The 12,042-nt window shown below is 47.4% G+C and overlaps 1 protein-coding gene across 1 annotated transcript in view; it reads left to right on the top strand.

The window, feature by feature from the left end:
- The first annotated feature begins 170 nt into the window (after nt 1-170).
- The window catches only part of LOC103800733 (electrogenic sodium bicarbonate cotransporter 1-like), a 14,075-nt gene continuing 2,203 nt past the window's right edge, over nt 171-12,042 (top strand). Inside the window, exons 1-6 of the mRNA XM_009073118.1 lie at nt 171-345; nt 1,262-1,334; nt 4,629-4,697; nt 6,036-6,209; nt 8,165-8,326; nt 10,838-10,934. Of these exons, the coding sequence (XP_009071366.1) occupies nt 212-345; nt 1,262-1,334; nt 4,629-4,697; nt 6,036-6,209; nt 8,165-8,326; nt 10,838-10,934 (709 nt within the window). The 5' untranslated portion in view covers nt 171-211. The remainder of the gene's footprint in view (nt 346-1,261; nt 1,335-4,628; nt 4,698-6,035; nt 6,210-8,164; nt 8,327-10,837; nt 10,935-12,042) is intronic.

The raw sequence follows: 12,042 nt of genomic DNA, 5'->3' as shown, positions 1-12,042 counted from the left end.
TAAAAATAAATTTTGAGAGCTTCTTGTGCTGTTTATAAGCAAAGATGTGTATTTGGTGTTTGGCTCTGTTGGCCAACAGACGTTGCAGAAGGAAATGCTGCCTGCCCAGTGTGCTCCCTAGGCCTTTGGAGTAATTAGGCTGAAGGTTGTCTGTCTCCCTCCACAGAAAGGTGCTGGATATCATCTGGATTTGTTCTGGGTGGCCATTCTGATGATTGTCTGCTCCTTTATGGGGCTGCCCTGGTATGTGGCTGCTACTGTCATCTCCATTGCTCACATCGACAGCTTGAAGATGGAGACAGAGACTTCAGCCCCTGGAGAACAGCCCAAGTTTTTGGGAGTGAGGTATGTCCAACCAGAAAAGTCTTAATTACCTTATTTACCTGCAAAATCCTTTTGTACAAAGAATTTTGTGCTGCTTTCTCCCTATTTCCAAAGCCAGCTGTGAAATTCAGCAGCACAGTTCTCTGGCAATTCCTTGGGCAAACTCCTGTGTGACTCCTCAGAAGTTTATTTGGCCAGATCAGATACAATTTTCTAGTGTTAAAGGAGCTAAATTTCCTTTATCCATGGAAATCAGGCATTCCTTAGCAAACATAGTGGTCAAACATGCAAACCTGTCCTGCCTGGAGCAACAGACTCTACTTAATGGAGCCATTTTTGCTGTGTTTGGTTGCCTTAATTAAGTGGTTTGAAGTGCTTCTGATGGGAGCACTCCTGGAAATCAGGCTGCTTGTTTAGACAACTAAGTAGAAATTTAATGGCCTGACTTTCAGTGCTCTGAAATATTCCTGGCCAAGGTATTTTTGAATGTGGGAAGCCCTGTGGGTGCTGATGTAGGCACATGTTCAGCACCCCACAAAGGTCTAAAGCATTTATCCTGCTGCTGGAGTGCTCTGAGCAGGACTCACAATCTGTTACTGATCTCAGGGTGAAGAGCTAATGATTTATTGCCTCTCTGTATGCTCTGAGTAGAGCCATGCAGGGAATTTGGAGTGCTGGTTAACGGTTTGTAATGTTTAACATGTAAATACACTCCTCCTCGCTCAGTAGCAGTGCTATGTTATCCCCAAACAGCATAGGAAAACATCTGGGGGTTGAAAATGGAGGTGTGCAGGGCTTGGTCAGGATCCTACCACCTGCCTGATGCTGGTGGCTGAAAAATGTGACTGTAAAAACGAGTTTTGGGGCTTTATGTTGGTGTTGAGTACTCAGAGTGTAGAACCAAAGCCATCCTGCTCACCCAGCGGTCTCGTTTCAGGGAGCAGAGAGTCACTGGAGTAATTGTTTTCATCCTCACTGGGGTGTCTGTCTTCATGGCTCCCATCCTGAAGGTAAGGATGTTCTTTGGAAGCCTAAATCCAAACCTTTGAAAGGAAAACCTGACATGGCTGTAATGTGCTACAACAGTGAGCAAGTTCAGCTCTGTGAGTCTTGGGCACTGTGATTTTTTTCATTGTAAAGTTATTCTTCCGTGTTTGCATAAGGTTAAGTTTTCTGTTCTCTTACAATTCCTCTGCTGTGCCTCTATTTTATGGGAAACATATTGTGGATAACGTATGGAAAACATATTTCTGGAAGAAGCAGGGCAATTAAATGCCATTTCTTCATCTCCTCAATCTTTTCTTCTTGTGAAGAAAAGGCTCTGGACAGATGTGCTGCTGATGGACCTTTGGGTCTAGGTAGGTTGCTGTTTTCTAAGACCAGAAACTTGTTGGCATGTAGCCATGGAGAAATGCATCCTTAGTAGAAGGAAACTGGAAAACCTGCTTATCCCTGTCTTGTGGAAGATGCTGCCTACTCCAGCGATGGTGATGGAAGCAGTGCCAAGCACAGACATACTGTCCAACAGGAGATGTCAGCTACAGGAATCCTTCTCCATGGATCTGTAGGCCAGTGGTATGAGCAGAAGATGTCAAACCAGTGGCACTGTGCATCGTAACTCCAGGATGGAGCAGATGGGTGTCTGCAGGAGCAGTTCTGGAGGAGACAGAGGAGTTTTTGGAAGCTGCAGGACCTGTGAGGCACGGGGAGATGTGAGCCTGAGGGCAGGAGGCAGGCAGGGAGCAGAGATGCTGCCTGTGGAGAAAGTGGAGACAGCGCTCCTGTTCTTCATTGCTAAGGTTGTTTCTAAGCTCAAATTCTGGTGTCTTGGTAACAGTTTCCATCTCTGCACAAACAGGCATTTCCATGTCCTTAATTTAGTGCCTGATTGTGGTAATCCTGTTTGTTGGTTCATGTGACCTTTCCCTGCAAGATCCCTCTTCCTCTCTTCCACTGGGGTCTATTATTTCCTCTGCTCTTGCTTCAGTCATTAATGATATGCCTGTGCTTCCCCTAAGACAGCATGTGGGGAAGCTCCTCACAGGAGGACGTCTGAGGATAGATCAGCACGCTCCTGGCCCACGTGCCAGCGGGGAGGACCTGGCAGGGATTCAGGACCTTTAGCAAACTCCAGTGGCAGGGTCCTGCTGGAGAGAGCTGCTCTGCTGAACACATTGCAGAACACTTCAGCCTTCTCCTGCCAGCAGCGAGTTGAACGCTGACAATCCCAAGTTCAATAAACCAGGCAATCCAAGGAATAATCCCAGCTTTGTCTTCTGGGGGTTTTGTGGTCGTTGTGCTGGTTTTGGATGTCACTGGGTGTTGCTGCTCAGCCATGGCAGATCTCCACAGAAACATCCTCAGCCCTGCTAGGAGAGTGACAAGCACTTTCCTGTAAATACAGTTCTAATCCCATTGGCCCTCAGCAGGTTTGCTCAGAGCGCTGGGCCAGAAATGCCATCATTAGGGAATGCTTAGCCAAGAGAAAGTCTTCCAAATGACAGCACCACTTGCTGCTCTGCAGGATATTGGACTGAGGTTTCACCTTGGGATGGTCTACAGGATTAATCATCTTGAAATGGTGAAATAATATTTGGATGCTTTTCTTATGTCTTAAAAACCCCACAGAAATAAGTAGAAGGAGAGGAGAAGAGAGCAGTGAAAATGAGCTAGAAATCAAGCTCTGATCACTGGATGTTATGTCTTGTCCTATCCCTCAGATCCAGTGAGGGCTTTGAATCCTATGGTCACCCACAGCTTTGTGAACCAACCTCCCACTACGGTGAGGGCAGACCCATGCTGTGGGAAAAGCTTTTGCTTTTTGATGGGGAGTATCAACGTGGATCACTCGAGGAAGGAATTAAACCCAAGAGAAGGTTGAGTTAACAAAGAAGAAGCTCATGGGAAGTGATAGGGAATGAGACTCAGGAGGGAAGGAAATGTAGGCAGGGAAGCTTTGGATGGCACATGGCCAGGTGACTTTAATGCTCATATACCCCCAGGGAAATGTGTGCAGCTAAGGCTGAATAAGGTGGTTGGGAATATGCTGAAGCACTGGATAGGTGCTGTGTTATCTACCTCCTCAATGAGCTCCCCAGAGGTTGGAAGGGGAAGGGAAGAGCCAGTGCCATAGCTGTGCTGCGGCTGCCGTTCAGTGGCAGCTGCCTGGCACTGCACCAGGACTGTCCAGAGCTCATTCCATCCTCCTGAGCTCAAGTAAATCCCACAAAAGCCTTTATTCAGCTCCTGCCTGTGGTTTGTTCCAAGTGTCCCCGTTCCTGTTACACCAGGCTACACAGCTCTGCTGCAGGGGACAGAGACTTGTTCTGAGGATGTGTGTGGTGTTCCCCTGAGCCTTCCTCGTTCCTAAGGGGAGATGTCCCTGATGCTGTCAAGGGAGCAGAAACTGATGTTTGAAAGGACAGACCCTGGCAGTGAAGAAGGGAACTCAGAGTCCTGTATTTGTGAGAAGTTATGGATTCACGTGTGTGAGAGATGGAGCAGGCAGAGATTTGGTTGGCATAACTCTCATCACTGAGGTGGGACTCCAGAGCAGAGCTTTTCTGCATGGATTGCTTGGCTTACTGAGCTGGACATGGAATCACAGGATTGTTTCAGTTGGAAAAGGCCTCCAAGATCACCCAGTTCAACCAGCACTGCCAAGGCCACCACTAAACCCCAGGTGCCACATCTAGACAGCTTTTTTATCCCTCCAGGGATAGTGACTCCGCTACTGCCCTGGGCGGCTGTGCCAGGGCTTGACAACTCTTTCCATGAAGAGATTTTTCCTAATATCCAATCTAAAACTCCCCTGGCACAACTTGAGTCCATATCCTCTTGTCCTGTCGCTTGTTACCTGGGAAAAGAGGATATACCACAAACCACAGGATCATGCTGCCTTTTCTTCTCTGCTTTCTGCTTCCAGTTTCACCACAAACCCAGAAGTGAAAGGCAGTTTGAAGCTCACTGGAACATGTTTCCCTCACCTCTTCCTTAACTCACTGACTGACTGGCACTGGCTGGCATCATTCCCTGTGGTTCCTGGCGAGACATCCAGCTCCTGGTGAAGTGGGAGAGTGTGATTGCACAGATGTTCTTGCAGCTCTCGAAACACAGCAGAAGGATTTATTATTATTTACTTAGCTTTGTTTTTCTTTATTATTTACATGGCTTTATTCCTCCACCTTGTCCATTTGGTGCAATTTGAGTTGATCACGGCTGGAAATGACATCCCACCGCATGTTGATGGTGTGTTGTGTACAGGGAGGTTGTTCACCTAGTTTCTCCTGCTCTTCCTCCCACAGTTCATCCCCATGCCTGTGCTCTATGGTGTCTTCCTCTACATGGGTGTTGCGTCCCTCAACGGTGTGCAGGTGAGTCCCTCCATCATCCCGGGGAAGGTGGCAATCATTAACCAGCTCAGGGGTTCTTCCACAGCTCTCTGGCTTTTCCCTTCACTTTCTCACCTCTTCTTCATTCCCAGGAAAACCAGGAAGGGTGGCAACTGTGGACAACCATTGCCACTAGCTGGATGTCCTGAGATGGAGACCAAGGGAGAGTGGCCAAGTCTGGCCACTCTCAGCAATTGGGGGGTGCTTTGTGATGATCCTTGGGCAACCAAGATGGGGCTTGGAGCAAACTGTTCTAGTGGAAGGTGTCCCTGCTCTGTGAAGGTCCAGGTCCATCCTGGGCAGCCAAGATGGGGTTTGGAGCTCTCTGATCTAGTGGAAGGTATCCCTGCCTGTAGCAGAGGAGTTGCAACGAGATGATCCTTAAGGTCCTTTCCAACCCAAACCATTCCAGGATTCTACAGACATCCCCCCCAACTCGGCCTCACTCCCAAGGTGGCTTCAGTCCTCTGCCGCAGACTGAAGGCAAACAAGGAGGATGATTTGTGGTGTTGGGGTTATTCCTCAGTGCTAATGAGCAGGAACATTGTTCTCTGGGGAGGGGAAGCCAAGCCCCTCTCTTTGTCAGTGAGGAAATCTTACGTAAGGAGCCGTTCTCACAGCCCAGCGCCTGTGCCTGGCCCGGGGAGGCTGGAAGTGGTTTTGTTGCTTTCTGGCACCCTGTTAATTGTGGCCTTTCTTTTTGGCACCGGGTTGTGCCCTAACGGGAAGGGACTGCCTGTTCTGTGAGCCCCAGGAGCATTCCCTGGGGGGCTCTGGAGAGCAGCCCTGGCTTCCATTCACTGGTGAGGGATCCGTCTGGTGCCGGCGGTGGGCAACGAGCCCACACTCAGCCAGGGGACAACGAGGGGATTGTCCTCTTGGCCCTGAGGCTGCCTCTCCAGGAGGGGATTTCCCCTGCTTCCCAGCCCAGGTGGTCGAGGGACTGGGCAGGTTTTTTTCCCCTCATCAAGAGTGTTTTTCACTCACTGAGAAATCCCCAGTTTGGTTTAACTCCAAGTCCGGCACGGGGCAAAGGGACACTGCTGGGAAGGCTGCCTGTCTTCCTTGCTCTTCAGTGAAGTGCCTTTCTGTTCTCTAGCAATGTGATGTTTGCCCTTGCCTCTGTTGACCTCTGCTCCTGATTTATCTGGGGGAGGAAAGCACTCTTTCTACAAACTGGATATCTTTCCTTGGCAGGAGTGGGGCAGGGGAAGTGTCCCAGAGTGTGATGCTGACCCAAGTTTGGACATTCATCCTGTTTTCTCTCTTTTTTTGTGTACCCTGGCATTCATTTCAACATCCCTTTCTTTTCCTTTCCAGTTCATGGATCGTCTGAAGCTGCTCTTGATGCCTCTAAAACACCAGCCTGACTTTATCTACCTGCGCCACGTCCCACTGCGCAGGGTCCACCTCTTCACCTTCCTGCAGGTGGTGTGCCTGGCCCTCCTCTGGATCCTCAAATCCACTGTGGCTGCTATCATATTCCCTGTCATGGTAGGTGATGGTCTCCTCTGCAACTCTCCGTCCCTCCCTTCTCCTTCACATCCCTCCCTTTCACAGCCTGCACTTCCTGTGGTCAAACCCTGCCATAAATGAGTAAATCCCACCTCTCCCTGTCAAATCCCTGGCTCAGGGCTCTGCTCATGGCACTGATGTAGGATTGCACAGGGTCAGTGTGGCCGTGGCTGCCTTCCTATTAATCCTCTGGAAGAAAACAAGCCTGGAAAGTTAATTTTTTCCCAGAAAGGTGTAGTTAGTATTGAGCATTCCTGATTGCCAAGGTTAGATTTGCTGTGGTTTCTCCTTGAGCTGCATGAACCAAGGAGAGGGACATAGTTTTTCTGGTTTAGTCCACACTAATTACCAGATAGAAAATGTCTTTTAAGTAGCATAAATTGACAAAACCAAAGGGGTGTCAAAGGGAGGGGAAGGATTAGCTAAATCAAGAGCAGTAAAAGCAATGTCTCATCCTTGAACTCGAGCAAAAAGGCACTAATGTTGTTTCACATCAGAGGGTGATTACTTAGATGATTACTGGAGCTATAGGCACAGTTAGACACCCTCTGGCTTGGAGATGGGTCAGGCTGCTGCAAAGGCAAAGCTTCATGAAACTCCTGAATAAATCCAGGCCCAGGTCACCTATTTCAGGTTTACAGAGAAGTACAATCCCATTTATGGGGCAAGGTAGGAACTGCAGTGCTTAATTAAGGGAGAGAAGGAGGAAGGGCAGAGCCCAGATCAAGGACAAGCTGGTGAAATGAGAAAAGATGATGCAAGTAAAAAAAACCTCCAAATGTTCCTGCTGGGACACATGCTCCTGTGCAAAGGTGTTAAAAAATTAGCAGTTCCCACTGAGGCAGCTTTCCCTCACATTTCCACGGCTCTGCTGCACTGCTCTTGGAAGCTGAATCTAAAATCTCTTTGCCCAGAATAGAATCTGAGTGAACCCCATGTCTGCCAGAGTTTGATATAATGGTGCAGGCTCAGAGAAGGCACAGTCACAGCTTCGATGGAGCTGGATCTGATAGCAAAACTTCAGTTCTCTGCACCCATGAACCAAATGACTACTAACTTCCAATTTGTGAGGATCCAGCCCATAGCCAACTCCCTGTTTATGTGGGGGAAAGGCACTTTGAACACAGCAGCAGTTCACAGGGAGATGGTCACGGGTGTCTACACGGCATCTCTCCACCCCCTGAGGAATTCCTCACAGCTGTAATCGTGTCTTGAGTTACGCAAGTCAAAGCTGGAGATATTTTCCTGGGAATTGTTTGTGCCCTTGGTCATCATTGCTTGGAACAAACTTTTCCTTAAAGGCAGCCTCTTGGGAATGGGTTACAGCTTCCAGCCTCTCAGAGTGCTCCTTGGCAAAGCCTAGGTGGGATGTTGGAAACATCTGATGGGGGTGTCAGACCCAGTGTCCATGTAAACATCCATTTCAGACACATCCCTTCCTTTTCTCCCAGTGCCTTGGATTGCAGCCTCACATAGAACAAGCTTTTCCTCCAGTTTCCTGCTGCCACAATCCAAGTAAACTTTATTCTGCAAACTCCAGGGTCATGATCTGGCCCTTGTCTGGTTTCTAAAGAGCTCTTACACCTGAGAAAGTGGTGAGAAATAAGTCAGGGCTTTATTACTTAGGCTGCTCCATGTACCTGTATCCAGAAAGAAATTAAATTGCTCATGTTTTGTCTCTATTATTTAGAAATATTGAGAATTGAGTGATTACAATACTGCTTTGTGTCCACTGCTTCTGTTGATTCTGATGGGAAGCAGTCACAGCTCAGCTTTTCAAGCTGATAGAGATGCCCCAGGTGTCCACCACCTTCTCTTTGTGCCATTTACAGCCAGAATTGAAGTGTGTGGGCTTAGAAGCAGCATCAAGAGGAATGCAAAGTGTTCCCAATGAAAGGTAAAATGTGACTGGGAATGCCTCTCTGCCTTTGCAGATCCTGGCCCTGGTAGCAGTCAGAAAAGCCATGGACTACCTCTTCTCCCAGCATGACTTAAGCTTTCTTGACGACGTCATTCCAGAAAAGGACAAGAAGAAGAAAGAGGATGAGAAGAAGAAGAAAAAGAAGAAGGGCAGTATGGACAGTGACAATGATGATGTAAGGAGCTTTCAGCTCTTCTCACATTCCTCCTTCCTAGCTAGCTAACCCCAGGCACAGTCTGTGCCTGTGCCCAGCACTGAGGCTGAGGATTCCCCAGGCACTTTCGGAGGAGATACCTCAGTCTTTGCTGCTGCAGCAGCAAGTGGGCCCCAAAGAAAACTTCTTTCCTACATTGCCTTCCCTTTTCCAGCCTGTGGTGGGTGGTTTGTGCATTGCCAGGAGGTAAATCACACTTCCCAAGAGCACTAGGTACCTGCTGAGATGTCCTGCCCCTTGCTAGAATGCCTCTCATCAGCCTCCAGCTTCCCTCCTCCTCCACCTTTCTCCCTGTCATTGTCTCTTACATTTTAGGAGGAGAGTACTTTTCACCAGCAGCTCTGGTCCTTCTGGTTTTCTTTTTTTTAATTGATCTTTTTGTAATTACTCTTTTTAAAAGCACAAAAAAGATATGATTTGTCATATTGCAGGAAAAACTGCTTTATGTTGGTAATACTCATCCATATTTCCCAAGCATCTTTGCCCTCTGCAGTGCCCTCTTGTCCTACCTCAGGTTGCAGCATGCCCTAAAATAGTGACAAGTAGACCAGACCCATGTGCCTTTGACTGTTCTGTTTCTTACTGTGTATATAAGAAGAAGAAATGTAGTCCTGGTGCCTTTAAACCTTCTCCTGCTCAGGTCTAGCTGAAATCCTATACATTTATATTGAAGTGCTAAACACACTCCGTGGTGAGCACTAAGCATGGTGTCACTTCTGCTCATGTGTCCACCCAAGGTCCATGAAGGAGGGCTTTTCCTGGGGTGTAGGGAGAGGTAGGATCAGCTGAAGCTGGAAAAGAATCCCATTTTAGCATGGCAGGAAAAACAGCTGGGAGGATTGGCTCTTACTTCAGGCAGCAAACTCCTCTGTCCCATCACTCCTCCAGTTCCCAGGGCAAGGGTTTCCTGCAGCACAGAACTTAGTGCAAACCAAAATGAGATTAAAAGAGACCCTACTGAATAGTCAGCAAAGGTTTGACTCCATCCCCTCCTCTTGTCTGGGTTGAATCCAGCAGCATCATATCCCAAGTCATAGCTCCCTTCTCTCCAGTATGTTTTAAGCAATCTCCTCTCTTCCCAGGCTTTTAATGAATTCCAGGTACAGTAATTAATCTAACGGGTAAGAGATTTGGTGCAAAACATTGGTTCTTAACTCTTCTTGGGTTTTTTTCAGCACTTGTTTTTAGCAGCTTCCTGATCCTACAGCACTGGGCATTACTGGTTTGATTATTTTCACCCTTTCCCTTCCAGAAATAGCCCTCCCAAGGTTAATCCTGTGGGATTTGGGGGGCAATACATGGATCCAGCTCAGCCAAGGAAACTGCTGGGTGTTGCTAATGCTTTATTCGAGTTATCCTTGTCCCTCAGCCTCATAAGAACAGTCCCGAGGAAACATCTCGCTGTTGGAGTATGAAATAAGGCACTGGATGTCAGTTATGTTAAAAACAAGTTAAAAATAAGAATAATAACCCAGGGACAGCAATTCTCTGGCCTCTATAGTGTTTTCCTGCCCTGGCTGCAAGGTGTCCTCACTCCACCCTGGCACTGTGGGTCTGGTTCTCTCCAGGAGCAAAGATATCCCAACACTTCTGGCAAATCCCACCTTCCTGCCTTCGCCAAGTTAGGCAACATCAGCCTTCCCTTGGCTATGAGAAGTTCCTTTTATTTTTAAAAGAGCAAAATAACCCCACATACCTTCTCCTAAGCATAAGCAGGTGGGATACCCAACTCTTCCAAGGGCCCTGGATTTGATGAACTAGAGGTGTAATTGAGACTGGGTTTGACTCCACTGAGCCAGCCCAGAGTGAGGAACCTTTGCCGTGTCATGTCCAGCGCTCACAGAGCAATTACAGAATCATAAATTTAGGGGTTGGAATGGACCTTAAAGACCATCTAGTCCCAACCCCCTGCCATGGTGGAGGACACACACACACTAGATCAGGTTGCTCAAGGCCTCACCCAGCCTGGCCTTGAAACACTACCAGGGTCGGGGCAGCCGCCACGTCCCTGGGCAACCTGTGCCAGTGTCTCACCAGAGAAGAACAAAGGGGCTTTACAGAAATCCCAGAGGATAAGAGGTTTGGATGAGCTTTCCCAGCAGCCTGTGCACTGCTTTTTCTGCCCATGAGTGCGTTTTCCATCTGTGTTTCCTGCAGCCAACTCCAAGCGGAATGGGATGGTGTCTTACAAACTGGTGGGGTGGGAAAGGGGAAGATTTATGTCAAGTTACAATCCACAAGATTATCCTTTCAGTCTCTTTTGGAGTGTGCAGGACAAAGGGAAGTGGGGTACAGTGGGGAGCCAGTGGAATCCATCAGGCAACTAAGCTGGACAATGCTTTTCTCTTTTTCCCTTCTTTTCTTTTCCTCATTCCTACAGAAACTATGTGAAGGCTAATGTTAATGTGTGGGAGACGATAAGAGAGAGAGCAGTGGGAATGTTCTAAGACCTTTTACACGTTTCTTTCACAGTCTGACTGCCCCTACTCAGAAAAAGTCCCAAGTATTAAAATACCAATGGACATCATGGAGCAGGAACCTTTCCTAAGTGATAGCAAACCTGCTGACAGTGAGTAGAACTAAGCTCTTGCATGCCTGCTTGACTCTGACTTGCACTACCAAAATATATCTATTTAGAATGATTTTGGGGGTTATTTTTAATCTTTCCTTTTATTTGAGAAACACTTCTGTGTGCTCTTGGGTTTTTTTCCCTCTCTATTTTAATTTCCAGGCCTCTGCTTTATGACAGATTTTGCTTTTGTGAGCTTTCCTTTTTCTTTGCTGGTTACAAAATTCTATGTTGTTCCCTCTGGTGCCTCCAGCTTTGAGTGCTTTTCTCCAGCTCCTGACAGGTCTCATGGCCACCCACTCTCTCCTCCTCTCCTCTCTGCCCTCTCCCCCTTGGTGTTAACCTGCTGATGGTGGGATTGGTTTTTCCTGGTGTTCTGGATTTGCAGCGCTGTCCTGTCACTGTTTGTTCCCTTAGGTGCCAAGCAGTTGCCAAAATCAGCATTTCACAGAATAATTAATTGTGTCATTAAACTGAGCAGGCAGGGATCAGTTGGCCATTAACTTACTTCCCTTCTTAGGTGATTTGCTTATGTACTCTTCTCTATGTTTTTAATTTCTCACCTTAATGTCCCTCATTGATGATGATAATCTTCATTTTCAGTCATTTCCACTTTGCATCTTCCTCTTTTAAGTGAGGAATCACAGCTGACCTTGGCTTTTTTGCCTTTGGGCTGACTTTTTAACATACCAAAGGGTGTCATTTGCTGTTTTGTCAGGAGATGGGAGGGGAGAAATACTAACTAGGGTAATAAATCAGTGCTGCTGCCAGGGTGGTGATTCCTAGGACCAGAACCTAAACCCCCAGATCTTTAGATCCTTAAATTATCCCTAGGAACCTCCTAGATCCTTAGAACCTTAAATTATCCTTAGGATTCAAGGCCTGGACCTCCTAGATCCCTAGATCCTTAAATTATCCTTAGAATTTGAGGGCTGGGACCTCCTAAATCTTTAAAGCCTTAAATTATCCTTAGGATTTAAGGCCTGGACCTCCTAGATCTCTAGATCCTTAAATTATCCTTAGGGTTAAAGGCCTGGGACTCAAGTCCCTTTCCTTTTGGTGGCATATAGAGGCTTTAGGCAATGCTAAGCATTGTTCTGTGGGTTTT

Source organism: Acanthisitta chloris, unplaced genomic scaffold (assembly GCF_000695815.1).
Source record: "Acanthisitta chloris isolate BGI_N310 unplaced genomic scaffold, ASM69581v1 scaffold15364, whole genome shotgun sequence".
NCBI classification, from domain to species: domain Eukaryota; kingdom Metazoa; phylum Chordata; class Aves; order Passeriformes; family Acanthisittidae; genus Acanthisitta; species Acanthisitta chloris.
Note: the sequence above shows the minus strand (reverse complement) of the source record. Positions and strands in the feature narration are given on the sequence as shown.